The sequence below is a fragment of the Pogonomyrmex barbatus genome, unplaced genomic scaffold (genome assembly GCF_055798465.1).
Source record: "Pogonomyrmex barbatus isolate J1 unplaced genomic scaffold, ASM5579846v1 scaffold7, whole genome shotgun sequence".
In the NCBI taxonomy this organism is placed as follows: Eukaryota; Metazoa; Arthropoda; class Insecta; order Hymenoptera; family Formicidae; genus Pogonomyrmex; species Pogonomyrmex barbatus.
The window spans coordinates 8,874,227-8,888,387 of record NW_028297171.1 but is presented as its reverse complement, the minus strand read 5'-3'; the positions used below and the strand labels follow the sequence as shown (position 1 = coordinate 8,888,387).

Here is a 14,161-nt window from a genome sequence, read left to right as displayed (position 1 = left end):
ACAGGCAGTAAATAAAACGTGAAATCTCGTTCTTGCGCATCTTAGAAATTTCCATGGCTCTCTGAAGAAGATTGAAATTAGGCGCTGGAATAGTTCCATGATGTTTTAGCGCGATATATCTCCGTCGGTGGAACATGTCGACCACTCGTAGAAAGCTAGCCTTGACCGAGAGTACAACCTACTTGTGGTGCATTGAGAATGGAGTCGATCACCTTATCGAGGTGCGAATCCGACGACACATGCGGGCATAATTGACGTGCGATATGAAGCATTAATAGATAACTAATCTCTGTCTTCTTCAACGTCGTCGTTAAGCCAGCGATCGCGTTTGATGGCGATAAAAAGACGAGATGCTCATTATCGAGCGGAATAAATCGGCCGTTGTATGGAAATCGAATGCTGGATTAGTTAGTTTTACTATTTTAGATATTGCGGTCCCAAGATATCGCTACTCCTCAGATAAACATTTCATCCTGCGACGATAGCTGCTAATCAATCTGTATCCTCTCTGACCTCGCTTTTTTGCGTTTATAATTGCAGTTCTCGAAATAATTTAGTCCAGTTTTACACATTTATGAGAGAATAAATGTTTTCCCGGTCTGATTTGACTATCGCTCCAACTGATTACACAACACATGTCTCTTATCTTATATTAAATGTTTCTAAAGAGATTTGCATTTAATTTGTTCTGTGGAATATAGTTATATATAATTATATATTTTACAAAAAATATATAGAAATATTCTGAAAATAATCTAATTTTGTTGAATCATTAAAATAATTATAGGACACTTAAGTTTGTTGTTAAAACATCAAAAGTATTTGCAGTATCATCATGTTTAAGTGTCCTAAGTGATTCAACAAAATTATTTTCAGATCTGTATCCAGCCAAATTTTTAGATATTTTAGTAAAACTATTTTTTTCATAAATATCTCTCCGTCGATGATAAAACAATGCAGATGGAAAAAAACTTTTAATGAAAAAAATTATGTTCTCTTTTTTAAATTTTATTACAATTTATAAAATTCTGGCTTTTTCCCAAAAAATTCTATATACATAAATTTCCACGGATTTCCAAGTTTATTTTTAAAAATCTGGCATTCTCTTGAGAGGTAGCATTCTAGGTAGCATTTCAAAGATTCGTAAAATATCAGGACTCAAATCGATTTCAATTGAAACAAGTTGTGTGTAAAGATATGAAGGAGACACTTCATATTTTTGAATCTCTATTTTCTTATGCTTAATCTCTTTATGAAATTCATTATTGAACCTTTTGGAGAATAGATAGAGCTCTATTAATTATCTCGAAATTTTGCAAATGGGCCGGCCCATTTTACAAATTTTACACAGATAAAAGAGGGAGAGAGAGGAAGAGATTACTTGTCGTTCGACTCGGACGACAATCCGGGGCAATATTGTCGTGATGCTAGGCTTTCTTGTTGCATCAACCAGCCATGACCTGCCTCAATGAGTCGTCGTCAAGCGCGGCAGGGTCGCGAGATTGGCCGCGTGACAATTCCGATGACGACGATTGCCAGGGATACAACTTATTCTCGCGACGGAGAAATGCCGTGCCGCGAAGAGAAGATATTCTAATCCCTATGCTTGGGACAGAAACATTGTTTAAGAACGTACAGTTTAAGTAATATTTAAAAAAATAATACTTTTTTTTTTTTTTTAGAAAAAAGCAAGTTTTATAAAATTGCATTTTTTTGTAACATTTTGCGATTCCATTTTACACACACACACACACACACACACACACACACACACACACACACACACACACACATATTTGTTCATACATATATATTTGTTCCTGCCAGAGGATATAATACGTTCATGGTGTATTTGCTGAAATATTTAATTAAATATGTATAAAGTATATATTTGAATCGACCAATATGGGAGAAAATCCTCAAAAAGAGCGTTTTGAGAAATGCGGCACGTTTTTAATGATTTTAATAAACCAGCACGATAATAACTGCGTATTTTAATTGAATAGTTACAACGAAATTTATTATACAAGGTTTGCTTAAAAACCATCAGGAGGCTTTAACGTGAACACGACGTGTGTAAACGTTTACACGACCTTCGTATCTATACATCCAACCTGTGATATTCATTAAAATTACGTTAACGTAATCATAACGAGAATATAGTTAATACAAACGATGCACCGGATTATGTATTCTGATAATTTCTTTGCGTATAGGAGATCGTTGTCGGTATAATTATCCCAATGAGATGCTATGCGAAAAGAACGATAATGTTAAAAATAACAGGTTATTTAAAAATTTAGCCAGAAATAGAGAATAATTTTAGAAAATAATTTTATTAAACCATCAAAATGATCATGTAGGATATTCAAATTGGTTATTAAAATATAAAAATTTTTAATTTTACAGTAATTATAATGCTTAAGCATTCTATATAATTATTTTGATAACACAACAAAATTATTTTCAGATCTGTATCTGGTTATTTTTAGATATTTTAACGAAATTCTCTTTACGTTTTAATTGTCTGAATTTTACTGCGATATCACAAATATAGTTTTATAAGGTTTCAATAAATATGTTTTACATTTTTAGCATCAAAAATTTTTATGCGATTGGAAGAAAATTGGATCTGTAAAATATCGAAATTGCATAATCATAATTGTGTAATAATTATAGGACGACTTCTAAATCAAGTCATGTTACGAGAGTAAGAGAGATATTTCTTCTTTACTCCGCCAATGGATATAGACTGTTAAATTTATTTATTTCTTTATTTTTGCTTTCAGAATCGCTACGCGATTACAATGGACTCTCGTCCGACCTTTATAAGCCCTCGAATTACGACAAACTCGCGCTATCGCTTCTGTCGCCATTGCCGAATGAACAAGATTTCGCCATCAACGTATGTACCCTCCTATCGAACGAGGGCAAGCACACCCTACGGCTTGACAAGTATCCCCGTCTGGTGAATATTCTTCTGGCGCACGCTGGTGTCTTTGACTCGCCCGGCACGCGACAACTCTTCATCGAGGTGTACTCGCGTGTCCGTAACTACTCAATTAACTCTTTCTGGTCGGACGTGCTTGATTCCCAGGATGTAATAGACCTTACAAACGAAAGGACCTTTATGAAGAAACCGCCTACGAGTCTGCCGACGTTTTCTAGACGGAAGACCCTGGAAAAAGAGAAGCAGAGCAAACAGGACGTCGCCGCGTTGACGACAGAAAACGAGGAACCGACGCCATCGATTGATATTGAAGGGGTAAGGCATATGTCTTAGCGTCTAAAATCCAAGCTTAATCTTTAAGCATTTATCTTGCTACTTTGTTGCTTGCATTTGAGGATGTGATTACACATACGTGAATTGTTTAAAAAAATTTATCAATTTTTTCGTTTGCTTTCGATATTCTGGATGTTCGTATGGCTTCCAGGTACTTTCGGATTGCTCACGATTGGATTCACTTGTCCTGCACTCGGACGAGAGTCTGAAAGATCAAAATCAGAATTCAATCAAGTTCGAGGACGAGGACAAGGATCTGTTTTGCGTCGGTCGGACGTTAGGCACACAGGATCCGTATGGGCAGCGCGTATTACAGATCGCGTCGATCTTGCGAAACCTCAGCTTCACACCGGAGAACGCGACGATATTAGGCAGGAATCGGTGTTTCTTGCGATTCGTGCTGCTATGCATAAGAGCAAGATGGAGTAATCTGCATCAACTCGGTTTCGATATCCTAGGGAACATAGCGAACGAAGTTATATTAAAAGAAGCTGGCGAGAGGATAACAGACGTCGTCCTAACGTGCGTAGCCAAGGGAATCGAGTCTCAAGACAGGTTTATTGTTATATCCTGCCTGGAGGTGCTCAACAAGATCAGTCAGCAAGACAGTAATGAAGAAATTGTTACATTCGGTTTGGCTGACAATGTATATGAACTTATATGCAGGTAAGTGTATCATCTTAAAATCCCCTCATTTGAGACTGTGTGTGTGCCAAAAAGATTATTGTGCAGATAATTATAATACTTAACAATATTCTGAAAAGTTATAGGATTACGATACCTTTGTCGCTATCGATTTAATCGCGAATATATCTTCAATTATTATTGTAACACAAAATTTGGTCATGTTTATGCTCGCAGATTTCTAGCTCTAAGCGACATAGCCCTCTTAGTGTATACTCTGGAATGTCTGTACGCTTTAACGTCGTTGGGTGAGAGACCATGTACGAGCGTCGCGCGGGTCCGCGGTGCCATTGACACGTTGGTCGCTCTTGTTACTGTGGAAGCGCAGAGTTATGGTCCAAAGGCCTGTATTCTTATGCGAGTAGTTGAGACGGTATCCACAGTAGCGGCACAGCAGAATAGCACAGGACAAGCCGTTGTCCCTGCCACTCCTGCTACGCCAGCTACAACGACTACATCCGCGTCCACTCCGTCTACTCCGGCGACGATTACCGCGACACCAGCACCCACCAGTCCAGCGTCTTCTCGACCTACGACTCCCGCCGCGACCTCAACCAAGTCGACAACGCACAGTACGTGATCGAAATCTTTTTTGTCTCTGGATAGAAATGAAATTTCTAGAGTAATCTTTGTTTTCTATCGGCATCTTTGTTTCTTATTCGTTTATAGAAGCGGTGGAGACAGCTAATGCGATCCAACAACAGAATGCGCATCAGCAGATTATTCAAGAGAACGAACAATTTGCTCTTGGCTGGGTTAAAGCGACCTTCGAGCTCGCACCTGGTACGCGCATCGAGCAGGAAGAATTGTACAAAAAGTATCTCGGCTGCTGCACAAAAATTGGTAGACGAGGCGTCATAGCGCCATTACATTTTCCCAGATGTGTCAGGTGATTACCTCGAGTCGTAAACCATCGTCACGTTATTCGTTGTTACATAATATACATTTTTTTTTTTTTTAATACATGCTGTATTCTGTCTGCAGATCCGTTTTCGGCAATATCGTGGGACCGAATCCATTGAAGGGCGAAAATACCGGTACCCAGTATTACGAAGGCATCCGAGTACGGGCCACACCCGCGCCGATTACTTATCCGAGCCAAACTACCACTGCTGTCGCGACTAATACACCTCCGATACCGGCGGTCAACACTCCAGTAAAGGTGCTTCCCGTTCAACAGCGTACAGTCAAGAATATAAGTCCCGCCCCCGATAGCACAGCCGCTCCCCAAGTCGATAGTCCCGCCGCGTCGTCCGGGACACAAACGACATCCACCCCCGCGTCTCCTATCCTCAAGGCCCAATTGTCCGCACCGCCGAAACCCCCGTCCAACAACACCTCGAGCCAGTCCCAAAATCCAGTGACCAAGGTTGATTCTAAAAGTCAGGTGGGTCCGAATCCTAGCTCTCTCTCTATACCATTCTCTGCCTTTCTCGTTTATTACCTTGGTTTCTCACTTTGGTTGTGTTGTAGCTTTCATAACGCTAGTCTTACTGTTGGTTTTCCCTTTTAACACGAACTAGAACTACTTCCTTGTAACATAGGGGTGAGAGAGTTTCTTATGCATGCCTCGTGAATCCTCAACTTAGCTCTGTGATCGTCGAGTACCGTGTAGATAAGTAGAGTGAAACTATAAGAACGATGTTTATTTCGTTTTTTTTTTCTTGCGAAAAATTGCAGATCATTTGCTAAATCTACTATTACATAAAATTTTACGTAGGATGAGATACTTCATATTTTCTATTCGCAATCATCGCTGTGGTCTTGGAAAATATCGAGCGGAATTATTTTCGAGGAATCGGTGTATTGTCTGTGATTTACGCTTATCAAATGCTTCTTCCGACTGAGTAAACAATAGCTACGCTATAATGAGATATTTCGCAGCATGTGTTCACGTAAACGCTTAAATTATACTTTCCGAAGCTGTGATTCGCTGTGGTGGTTGAAATTTGTATGTTGCCTCCTTGTCGATTAGGTATCAGTATCGCATCCGCATCTGAGCCAAGCGTTGCTAGCGAGCGGCTCCCAAACGCCGCAGCAGCAGCCGCAGCCGCAGCAACAGTTACAATGTATCCAGGTAGTTGCTAAGGAAGATAATCGAAGTGGCACTACGTCGAGTTCCATAATAAAAAGCCTATTGGCTACTAAGGTAACAGTCAGCAGCGACTGCATGCCCAGTGCTGCTGCGACTTGTGTGTCTACTGCCCCTACTGCCTGCGTAACAAACACTACTGCTAGCATCGCATCCAGCATCAGTGCCAACCAGCTAATAACCAGCAACCAGGTATCATTGTTGTATATTAACAAGAATAAATAGTTTGTATTTTTGGGGTTTTTCTTCTATTTTTGTCTAGAATGTCTGTCGAATCGAAATCTTGAAGATTTCGTTTTTTTTTTCTCCATATTTGACGCACGGACGATAATAAGAATATATTCAATGCGATTCGAGTGTTGTATACGCGTAATATAATAATTTAAAATAAAGAGAGGCCCTTATAAATCATTATCTGATTGTATGTAAGTTGCAATTAGAAGCAAGATAAATTTTACATTTTTAACAACTTTATTTGCTATCTATTGTAGAGTGATCTCTCATGGAGATATTTGTCTTTTTAGTAAATTATATCACAGTGTGCTATCTATGCAAGAATAAGTAATAGAAAATCTGCATTTACGTTTTGTTCCTTTTTTTATCATTATTTGTTGAAATGTCTGCTTATGATGTAGTGTTGGTTGATGTATTCAGACTTTTGTTATGTATTTTCTTATTCTTTTGGAATACAAATTTAAACCAGAGAATGTCCTCTCTCCTTCCCTTCTTGAACGAATATTACGATAAAAGCAATATTTAACAGAGTGTTATATTAAAAGTAAAGTGAAAGAGTATTCGTAATGTTAAATACTAACAACAGCATGGTTTTTGGTGAATTCGATTGTTCTCTTGATATTTATTCCGTTACGAATATAATAAAATCGATGAGACGATTGCGCAAAAAGGATGTGATTTTAAAAAAAAAAGGAAAAAAATTTCAAATGTTGATTTAGGTTTTCTGATTAATATCACCGCGGATAATCTCTAGGTTGCCCAACGTCAGCAGCAGCAAAGGTTATTGCAGCAACAGATGACGGGTGTGATTCAACCTGCTGCACCCGCGGCTACCCCGGCTACGATACTCCCAAAAACGCCCATCAACGCTAAGCAGAAACCGGCAATCACACCCATTCCTGCCAAAAAGATACAAAGGCTCAACGGGGCCAAGTTCGTTGTGACTAATAATTGCGAGAAGGTATGTAATCGACACTTTTACAAGCTTACGCAACTCGACGAAATCTCGCGTAATACGAGGGTGCATCGAACTTCTCGTCTGTTCCAGACTGAAGTAAATGATAACGATAATGCCAACCAAATTATCACGTCCACGACCACGGTGATAATGAATTCGACTGAGAATCACATATCTTCCTCACCGGCGAAGATCTGTCGTCCGCCCTTGACGACAACGGTCAACGTCGCCACCGGCATACCGAACAAGACGAATCAACGCATGACATGCACTTCCATCGCCGAGGATTCGGATTCTACCAATAACTCTTTGGCGTCCAGCAGCGGTATCGGTGGTAGCAGAGATTGCTCCTTCAGGGTTGAGGAGGAAAACATGCCGACAAGTTTCGAAGGTATTCTTCTCAATGGTGCGCCGGCGAGTAACAATATGGACATCGATGCCCAGGAGGATGGCTCGTCTAAGGATTCGTCAAGCGTGGGTTCGAAGGAAAAACCGTTGCAAAGCATGATGTTGGTGGATCTGCTTGAGAGAAAAGTCGATAAGGAACCGATTCTGAACGGTGTGCTAGGCAAGAATTCGATCAACGAGAAAGAGATGGATTTAGTGGAGAATCACATCAAGAAAGTGTTAAAAGAATCTCCCACCGAACTGAAAATAAAGCCCGATGTGGAGGGCAGCAATGTTATACAGAATGAAGTATCCGAGGATACTTTGATCGAAGCGCCGCGAGGAATCAAGAGATCAGCTAGCGAATCAGATGAGCTGGATATCAAAAAACCGAAATATTCTAACGGCACGATGTCCCCCGACCCAGCGGTCGACTCGACCACAGCTGAATCTACAGTATCGAGTATAAAGTCTGAGGAGCAGGATGATGATAAAGACAGCGAGAAAGCTACCGTTTCCTCCACTGCGGCAAATCTCTATGCTGCTTTGGCCGCGGACTGCATAGAGGACGAGATGGACCTGGAAGACCAAGTAAATATTAATAAAGATACAATAAAGGAAGAAACGTCGGCAACAATACCAACGACGGTGTCAGGGGCAGCGACAGCAGCGTCGACAACGACGGCGGGTATAATGACGACAACGGCGACACCGACAGTAGCAGTGGTGGCGACAGCAACGGCGACGGTAGCGATGGCAGCGACAGCAACAGTGGCGATGGCGACGGCGACTCCAGCTTCTCTTCCTCCTCCTCTTCATATAAAGACGGAAGTGCCGCCGCCGGTTCTCGTGAAGGAAGAGCCACCGACTCTGCACATCAAAGAAGAACCTCACATATTCATCAATCAAATTGCAAGCATTAATCAGGTGTCGCAGTCGCAACCACCGCCGACGCATCAGCAACAGCAACTCATAGTTGCGACGCCTAGACAGATAGTCGTGCAGCAAACGATCCCGTCGACTAACCAAGTGATTATTCCCACCACATCGGTAAAAGGCAGGCCGCCTCCGCCTCAACCACAGGTGCTGCTACAGCAGAGTGCGGGTGGACAGCTGCAGTATGTAGTATCGGGTGGTGTACCCGGTCAAAACTATGTACTAGCACAACCACAGACAGCTCTGGTGCAAGGACAAGCGCAAACAGTCCTCGTGGCGCAGACCACGCAGCAACAGGGGACTGGTACTAAGACGATTATCATATTGCAACCGCAGGCCGCCGCGCAACCGACTCCACAGAAGATGGTTGCGGTAACGCCACAAGGACAGCAAGTAGTCGTGACGCAAGTTCCTCGTCCGATCCTGCAGAGCCCTGCTCTTGGCAACATCCCGCCGCCCCTTGTACCTACGTCTGCCACTATTCCGCAGACCTCCATTATAGTCAACAGCTCAGTGGCGCAAACTAATCCGAACACAGTAACCGTTACGATCCCGGCGATGGCCCAGCAAACTCCGGTATCTACTAGTGTGCCGTCTAGAGTGGTGACGCCTACACCGGCATCCACGCCACCGCCTACGAGACCCACAACTCCGCATCAAGCGGCAGCTACTCACGGCGTATCCGCTGCGAAGTCACCTGTCACCAAGGTCATAAAGACGGTGAGTTCGTCAACCTCCACTGAGCCGGAGTCGAAACCTTCCACGAGTCAGCAGCAGCAGCAACAACAGTCGCCACAGTCGTTACAGGAAAAAACCATTACCATCAAAATCGACCCGAATGCTTACTTATGCGAGTGGCGAGGTTGTCTTAGGTAAGTCAAAAGATAAATTTTCGAAATAAATATTTTCATCGAACAGAAGTTATATCTAATGAAATATGAAATATGAATGATTACACGCGAACCAGTGAAAAATATCTCAAATAATTTTTTAGGCAATTTAAAACACCGCATGAAGTCTATCTTCACGTTTGCGAGGCCCATTGTCCGAACGGTGGCGAAGAGATATTGTGTCTATGGGCGAGTTGCGACGCGCTCAAAAGACGCAAGTTCTCGTTAATGACACATCTTTATGATAGGCACTGCAACGCGGATGTAAGTAATCTTACTTTCGTTTTACTTTCGTAAGCTTTAATCAATCGTGAATGAATGAAATTTATCGAATGACTTTTTTCCCACTTAGACGATGTCGATGAGGAGGAAACAATTGACAGTGACGGGTAAAACCGAAGTTTCCACGTCTACACCCCCGACTCCGCATCATCCCGGATATGCACCCAATGCGGCATTCCACGCTATTAAACGGCATGCTCTGGAATTTGTTAATCCTAAAGAGTTAATGGTAAGTTTCAAAAATACTTCTGCTTGAAAATACAAAATTTAATTCTATTGTTCGTTCTATGTACACGTTTAAAATTAACGTGTACGTTGTGCAGCGAGATTATTTACTACAAAAATGTGAAGTTATAAATGAAAATAAAATCATAGACCTAAATAAGAAAGAGCAAAGTTGAGCAAAGTATATGCGTCATAAGTCTAATCGAAAGCAAACGTTCTCCCTGCGATAATGGACCAATATATAAACTACACCAATACACAAATTTAGAATCTTATAACACACGAATTACACACTTCGCAGCATACAATCTTTCTTCCTGTCATATTGATATTCTGTTGATATAAAGTCTGTAAATCGATTCTGTAAAATTACCCGACAGTCTTCGATTCTACAGATCTTTAAATGGCTAATTTAACGAAATTTCTTGTTCTCTCTTGGCGAAGCAGCAAAGGCCGACCAAGCCCGCTGCAGCCACCTCAAGCTCTTCTTCCCCCAGACCTGGGCAAAATTCTCCACCAGAACAGGTAAAAATGTGTTGAGAGTTGGAAAGGAAGCCACGACACAGCTACAGTTTCTTTAATGCTGTTGTTGTTGTCGTCTCTTTGTGCTTTTTTTATTCTCTGTTTTTGCGCACCATGTCATTCCCCTTGAACCCATCATTTGTTTACCCTTCCATTTTGATGTAGCATGTCTTTTTTTTAATTTTTATTTCGACATTTCGTAGTTAACATTTTTTTTCTTTTTTTTTTTTTTACGTGCGTCCAACTTACATTACTCACGTTAGGAAGGTGTTGGCACAGCGTTTGTTTCAATAGAGCAGCAGAGCAACCGGACTCGTATTTACTAAGTAGATGTTGCTAGATGTAGGTTTGGATATGTGTTTGCTGGTTTATGTGCGTCCTTGTCGTATTGTTGTAACGTGGTTAAGGTGCAACGATATGAAGTCGTCGATGTCTGTTACATGACACGTCGAATACACGCGCGATTGTCCAAGACAAACAAACTGCAGCTTCGCCGAAAAATTGCAGTGCTTTACACATTAACACGATTCCCCATAACGCATTCGTAACAACATCATACAGTTTGGAACTACGTATATCCATGTATTTTTCACAAGATCTTTTTTTTTAGCATTTGAAAGATCAGTGATTTCATTTGTTGTCTATCATCAGTTGTCTGTGTGTACGAACGCATGTAAATAATCAATTGTCAACTGTGTATCTTTATTTTACAGGACGACAACGAAGGTCCAGTGACCAAAAGTATTCGCCTAACGGCAGCTCTCATTCTTAGGAACCTAGTCATATATTCAACACACGGTAGAAGGTAATCTCGGTTGTTCCATTTTATCTCATTATCTCATTATTTGTTATGATTGTCCCGATTTTCATGACCATTCACGAATTATTTACAGGCATCTTAGAGCGTACGAGCCTCACCTGGCAGGCGTGGCGTTAAGCAATGTCGAATCATCGAGAACAATCGCACAAGTCCTTTACGATATGAACGACCAGAGTAGCAGTAGCCATCATAGGTGACCTCTTGAATCAGGCCTCTAAAAAGCTCTTTTAATCTTGTGAGCAGCGATCAACTTACATTATTTCGAATTACACGGGGGGAGGGGGGGGGGGGCGAGTGTATAAGTTTATAATCACTCGCAAGTGCTGGTACATGCACATGAATGCATTCGTACGTGCTTATGTACGTATGCTTATGCGTGTGCTCATGCAATTTAAAGGACTGGAAATAGAAAAGAAGGGTATCGAGAATAAATGTTCCATATATAGAAAAAAAGAGGCCTATAAACTTACTAGGCAAATCATTTTGCCAATTTAGATTATGATATAAACTGTAACTATAGTGAAATATGAAACAAAGACAGTTAGGTCAAATGATAACGGAAAAGTGATAACCAGTTTACAAGAAAGAGTGCATATATGTGTGTATATGTGTGTATGCGTATGTATGTGATAAATAGCGGAGGAGAAAGAGAAACGAGCGAAGAGTGAGAAAGAGAATGCGAGCGAACGAATGAGAGAGATGATATTTCAGATTTAATATTAATATTTATTTTCTCAACAAGAAATGTGGAAAAAGTGTTTTTAGTAAACGTGTACAAAAAAGAATGAAGAAGATACTTTATGGACGTTATAGTTAATTATATAATCAATATATTATAATTAATATTATTCTATTATTATTATTGTATGTTTTTTTTTTCGTAAATCACCAAGAACTTAGGATATAAAAGAAAAAAAAATCGAAAACTTTTTATGGAATGTATTTGTTAGGAATTTATGTTTTGCTTATAATTGCGTATTGCAATTACATGGCTATATTATCGTCTCTCTTTGTTTTATTATTAACTAAACTAACTATCGACAGAAATTAGTATGATATAACAGTACATGCATTGGCATGCTAGCGAGTTCGTCATTACAGCAGAACATTCATATCACTGCATAAATCTAACGACGTCTAGTTTAGATCAGTTTTAGCTTGATGACTCCTAGCCATTCGATTTCTGCAATGTGTCAGGATACTTAGAGAATAATTTTTTACGCTCGCTGAGTAACGCGGCATATCGTTATAAAATTTATAAAATGACTTTGTCATTAGCGTGACTTACAATAATAAAAAAAAAGAGATTTCAAAAAGAAATTTCGAAATCAGCATCAATGTTGATAAATTAACGAGTTATAAATAAATGTGCAAATTTCGAACTTTCAATTTTATGATATCTGGATTTAAAAGGCCTAAGATCTTACATTTTAAATCATGATAAATCATAACATTTTTTCTTTGATTCTTATTTAATTCGAAATAGTGCTGAGATATTTGTAAATGCCATTAGAATTATACCTTTTATTTCATACTAATGGCAGCTTATATTTGGCTACAAACATACTGTATTTTAAATGTCTAAATTAAATATAATTCAAATCAGTAAAAGTAACTCATGCAAATAATAGATGAAAATTATTGTAATATCGCGTGAAATGTAATATAATCATTGCAACGCATAATGACAAAGTTGTCTTTGACGTAATAATACTCTAACATCGTTTATTTTTAAACAAATTGCTCTGGAAGATCATAGAATTTTTTATATTATATAGTGCGCGAAAAGAGAAGGTACCGTTAAAAATATTAACTTCTTCGAGTCTTGAACCAAGTAAAATCGATTAAAATATAGTCCATTATTTGGATTATCAATTGGAAAGCTCGATGTGTAATTTATATAAAATGAGTTTATTTTGAGCGATTTAAAGCGTTAGAGTGACAAGTATTTTATGTTTTCGGACGTCACTATTTCGCGAACGGCATAGATTGCATTTATTGTTTATTGAGTTTTTTGAAACACCATGCATTGCATAAAAAAATAAGAATAAGCTATAATCATATTCAAATATATACATATATATATATGCATATAATTTATGCCTATATACATATGTATAGAAAATATAAATACTGTACATATAATACTTGTATTTCATTCATGATGTTAAAAACTCTGTGTAAATTTCTTAAGATTGTAAGTTTCATGCGTCTTTAAGAGAAACAAAGTAAAAGATTCTTGTATTATAATAGATTGTGACAAGACATAGAAGTTGCAAAAAACGGATTTTTGTAATTATTTAACTGGTTCGGCGAAGAAAACAATTGAGGAACGGTTTCGTCTTATATTACAAAACGGCCGTTTAAGGATAGACATAAAAGTATGATAATGGACCCTGTGCGAGCCTCTATTATGTATTTTATATATAAATATATAAAAAACAAGTTTAATAGCTGAACGTTTTTAGGAGGACGAAAATCTTGTGAGAGGCTTTTTATTTTTATTATTTGTAATTATACCTAGTTTACATGTTCACCGTTTCGTACGATCATCGAGATCATAAATAAACTGAATAAACATCTGTGTAAAGGAATAAAAGAACGATATAATAAATTACTAAATACGAAGGAGAATATGAGAAAAATATATAAACTGATTATTTTGGATTTTCTTTCTCTCCGTCGTATATGTAAATGACAAGAAAAGTTATCGAAAGAAAACGGCAAAAGAAGTGGACAACGCAAACTTGTTCCTCTACGATCATCTACATGTACGTATATTACAAAAGGATTTGAATATAACAATTATTCGTCTATCACGTTTTTATTATTTTCGAAGTCCATCATT

The 14,161-nt window shown here is 39.1% G+C and overlaps 1 protein-coding gene across 6 annotated transcripts in view; it reads left to right on the top strand.

Moving 5' to 3' along the window:
* Bap170 (Brahma associated protein 170kD) overlaps nucleotides 1–13,966 on the top strand; it is a 46,762-nt gene extending 32,796 nt beyond the window's left edge. The window contains exons 5-17 of one of the 6 annotated variants that reach the window (XM_011649643.3): nucleotides 2,790–3,265; nucleotides 3,435–3,949; nucleotides 4,145–4,539; nucleotides 4,637–4,856; nucleotides 4,952–5,129; nucleotides 5,943–6,251; nucleotides 7,048–7,254; nucleotides 7,342–9,446; nucleotides 9,569–9,728; nucleotides 9,817–9,975; nucleotides 10,416–10,496; nucleotides 11,207–11,298; nucleotides 11,387–13,966. In XM_011649643.3, the coding sequence (XP_011647945.2) occupies nucleotides 2,790–3,265; nucleotides 3,435–3,949; nucleotides 4,145–4,539; nucleotides 4,637–4,856; nucleotides 4,952–5,129; nucleotides 5,943–6,251; nucleotides 7,048–7,254; nucleotides 7,342–9,446; nucleotides 9,569–9,728; nucleotides 9,817–9,975; nucleotides 10,416–10,496; nucleotides 11,207–11,298; nucleotides 11,387–11,510 (5,021 nt within the window). In that variant the 3' untranslated portion in view covers nucleotides 11,511–13,966. Of the gene's footprint in view, nucleotides 1–2,789; nucleotides 3,266–3,434; nucleotides 3,950–4,144; nucleotides 4,540–4,636; nucleotides 4,857–4,951; nucleotides 5,355–5,942; nucleotides 6,252–7,047; nucleotides 7,255–7,341; nucleotides 9,447–9,568; nucleotides 9,729–9,816; nucleotides 9,976–10,415; nucleotides 10,497–11,206; nucleotides 11,299–11,386 lie in introns of all 6 variants that reach the window. The other 5 variants (XM_011649641.3, XM_011649640.3, XM_011649646.3 and 2 more) reach the window with 5 other exon arrangements.
* Nucleotides 13,967–14,161: the final 195 nt, after the last annotated feature.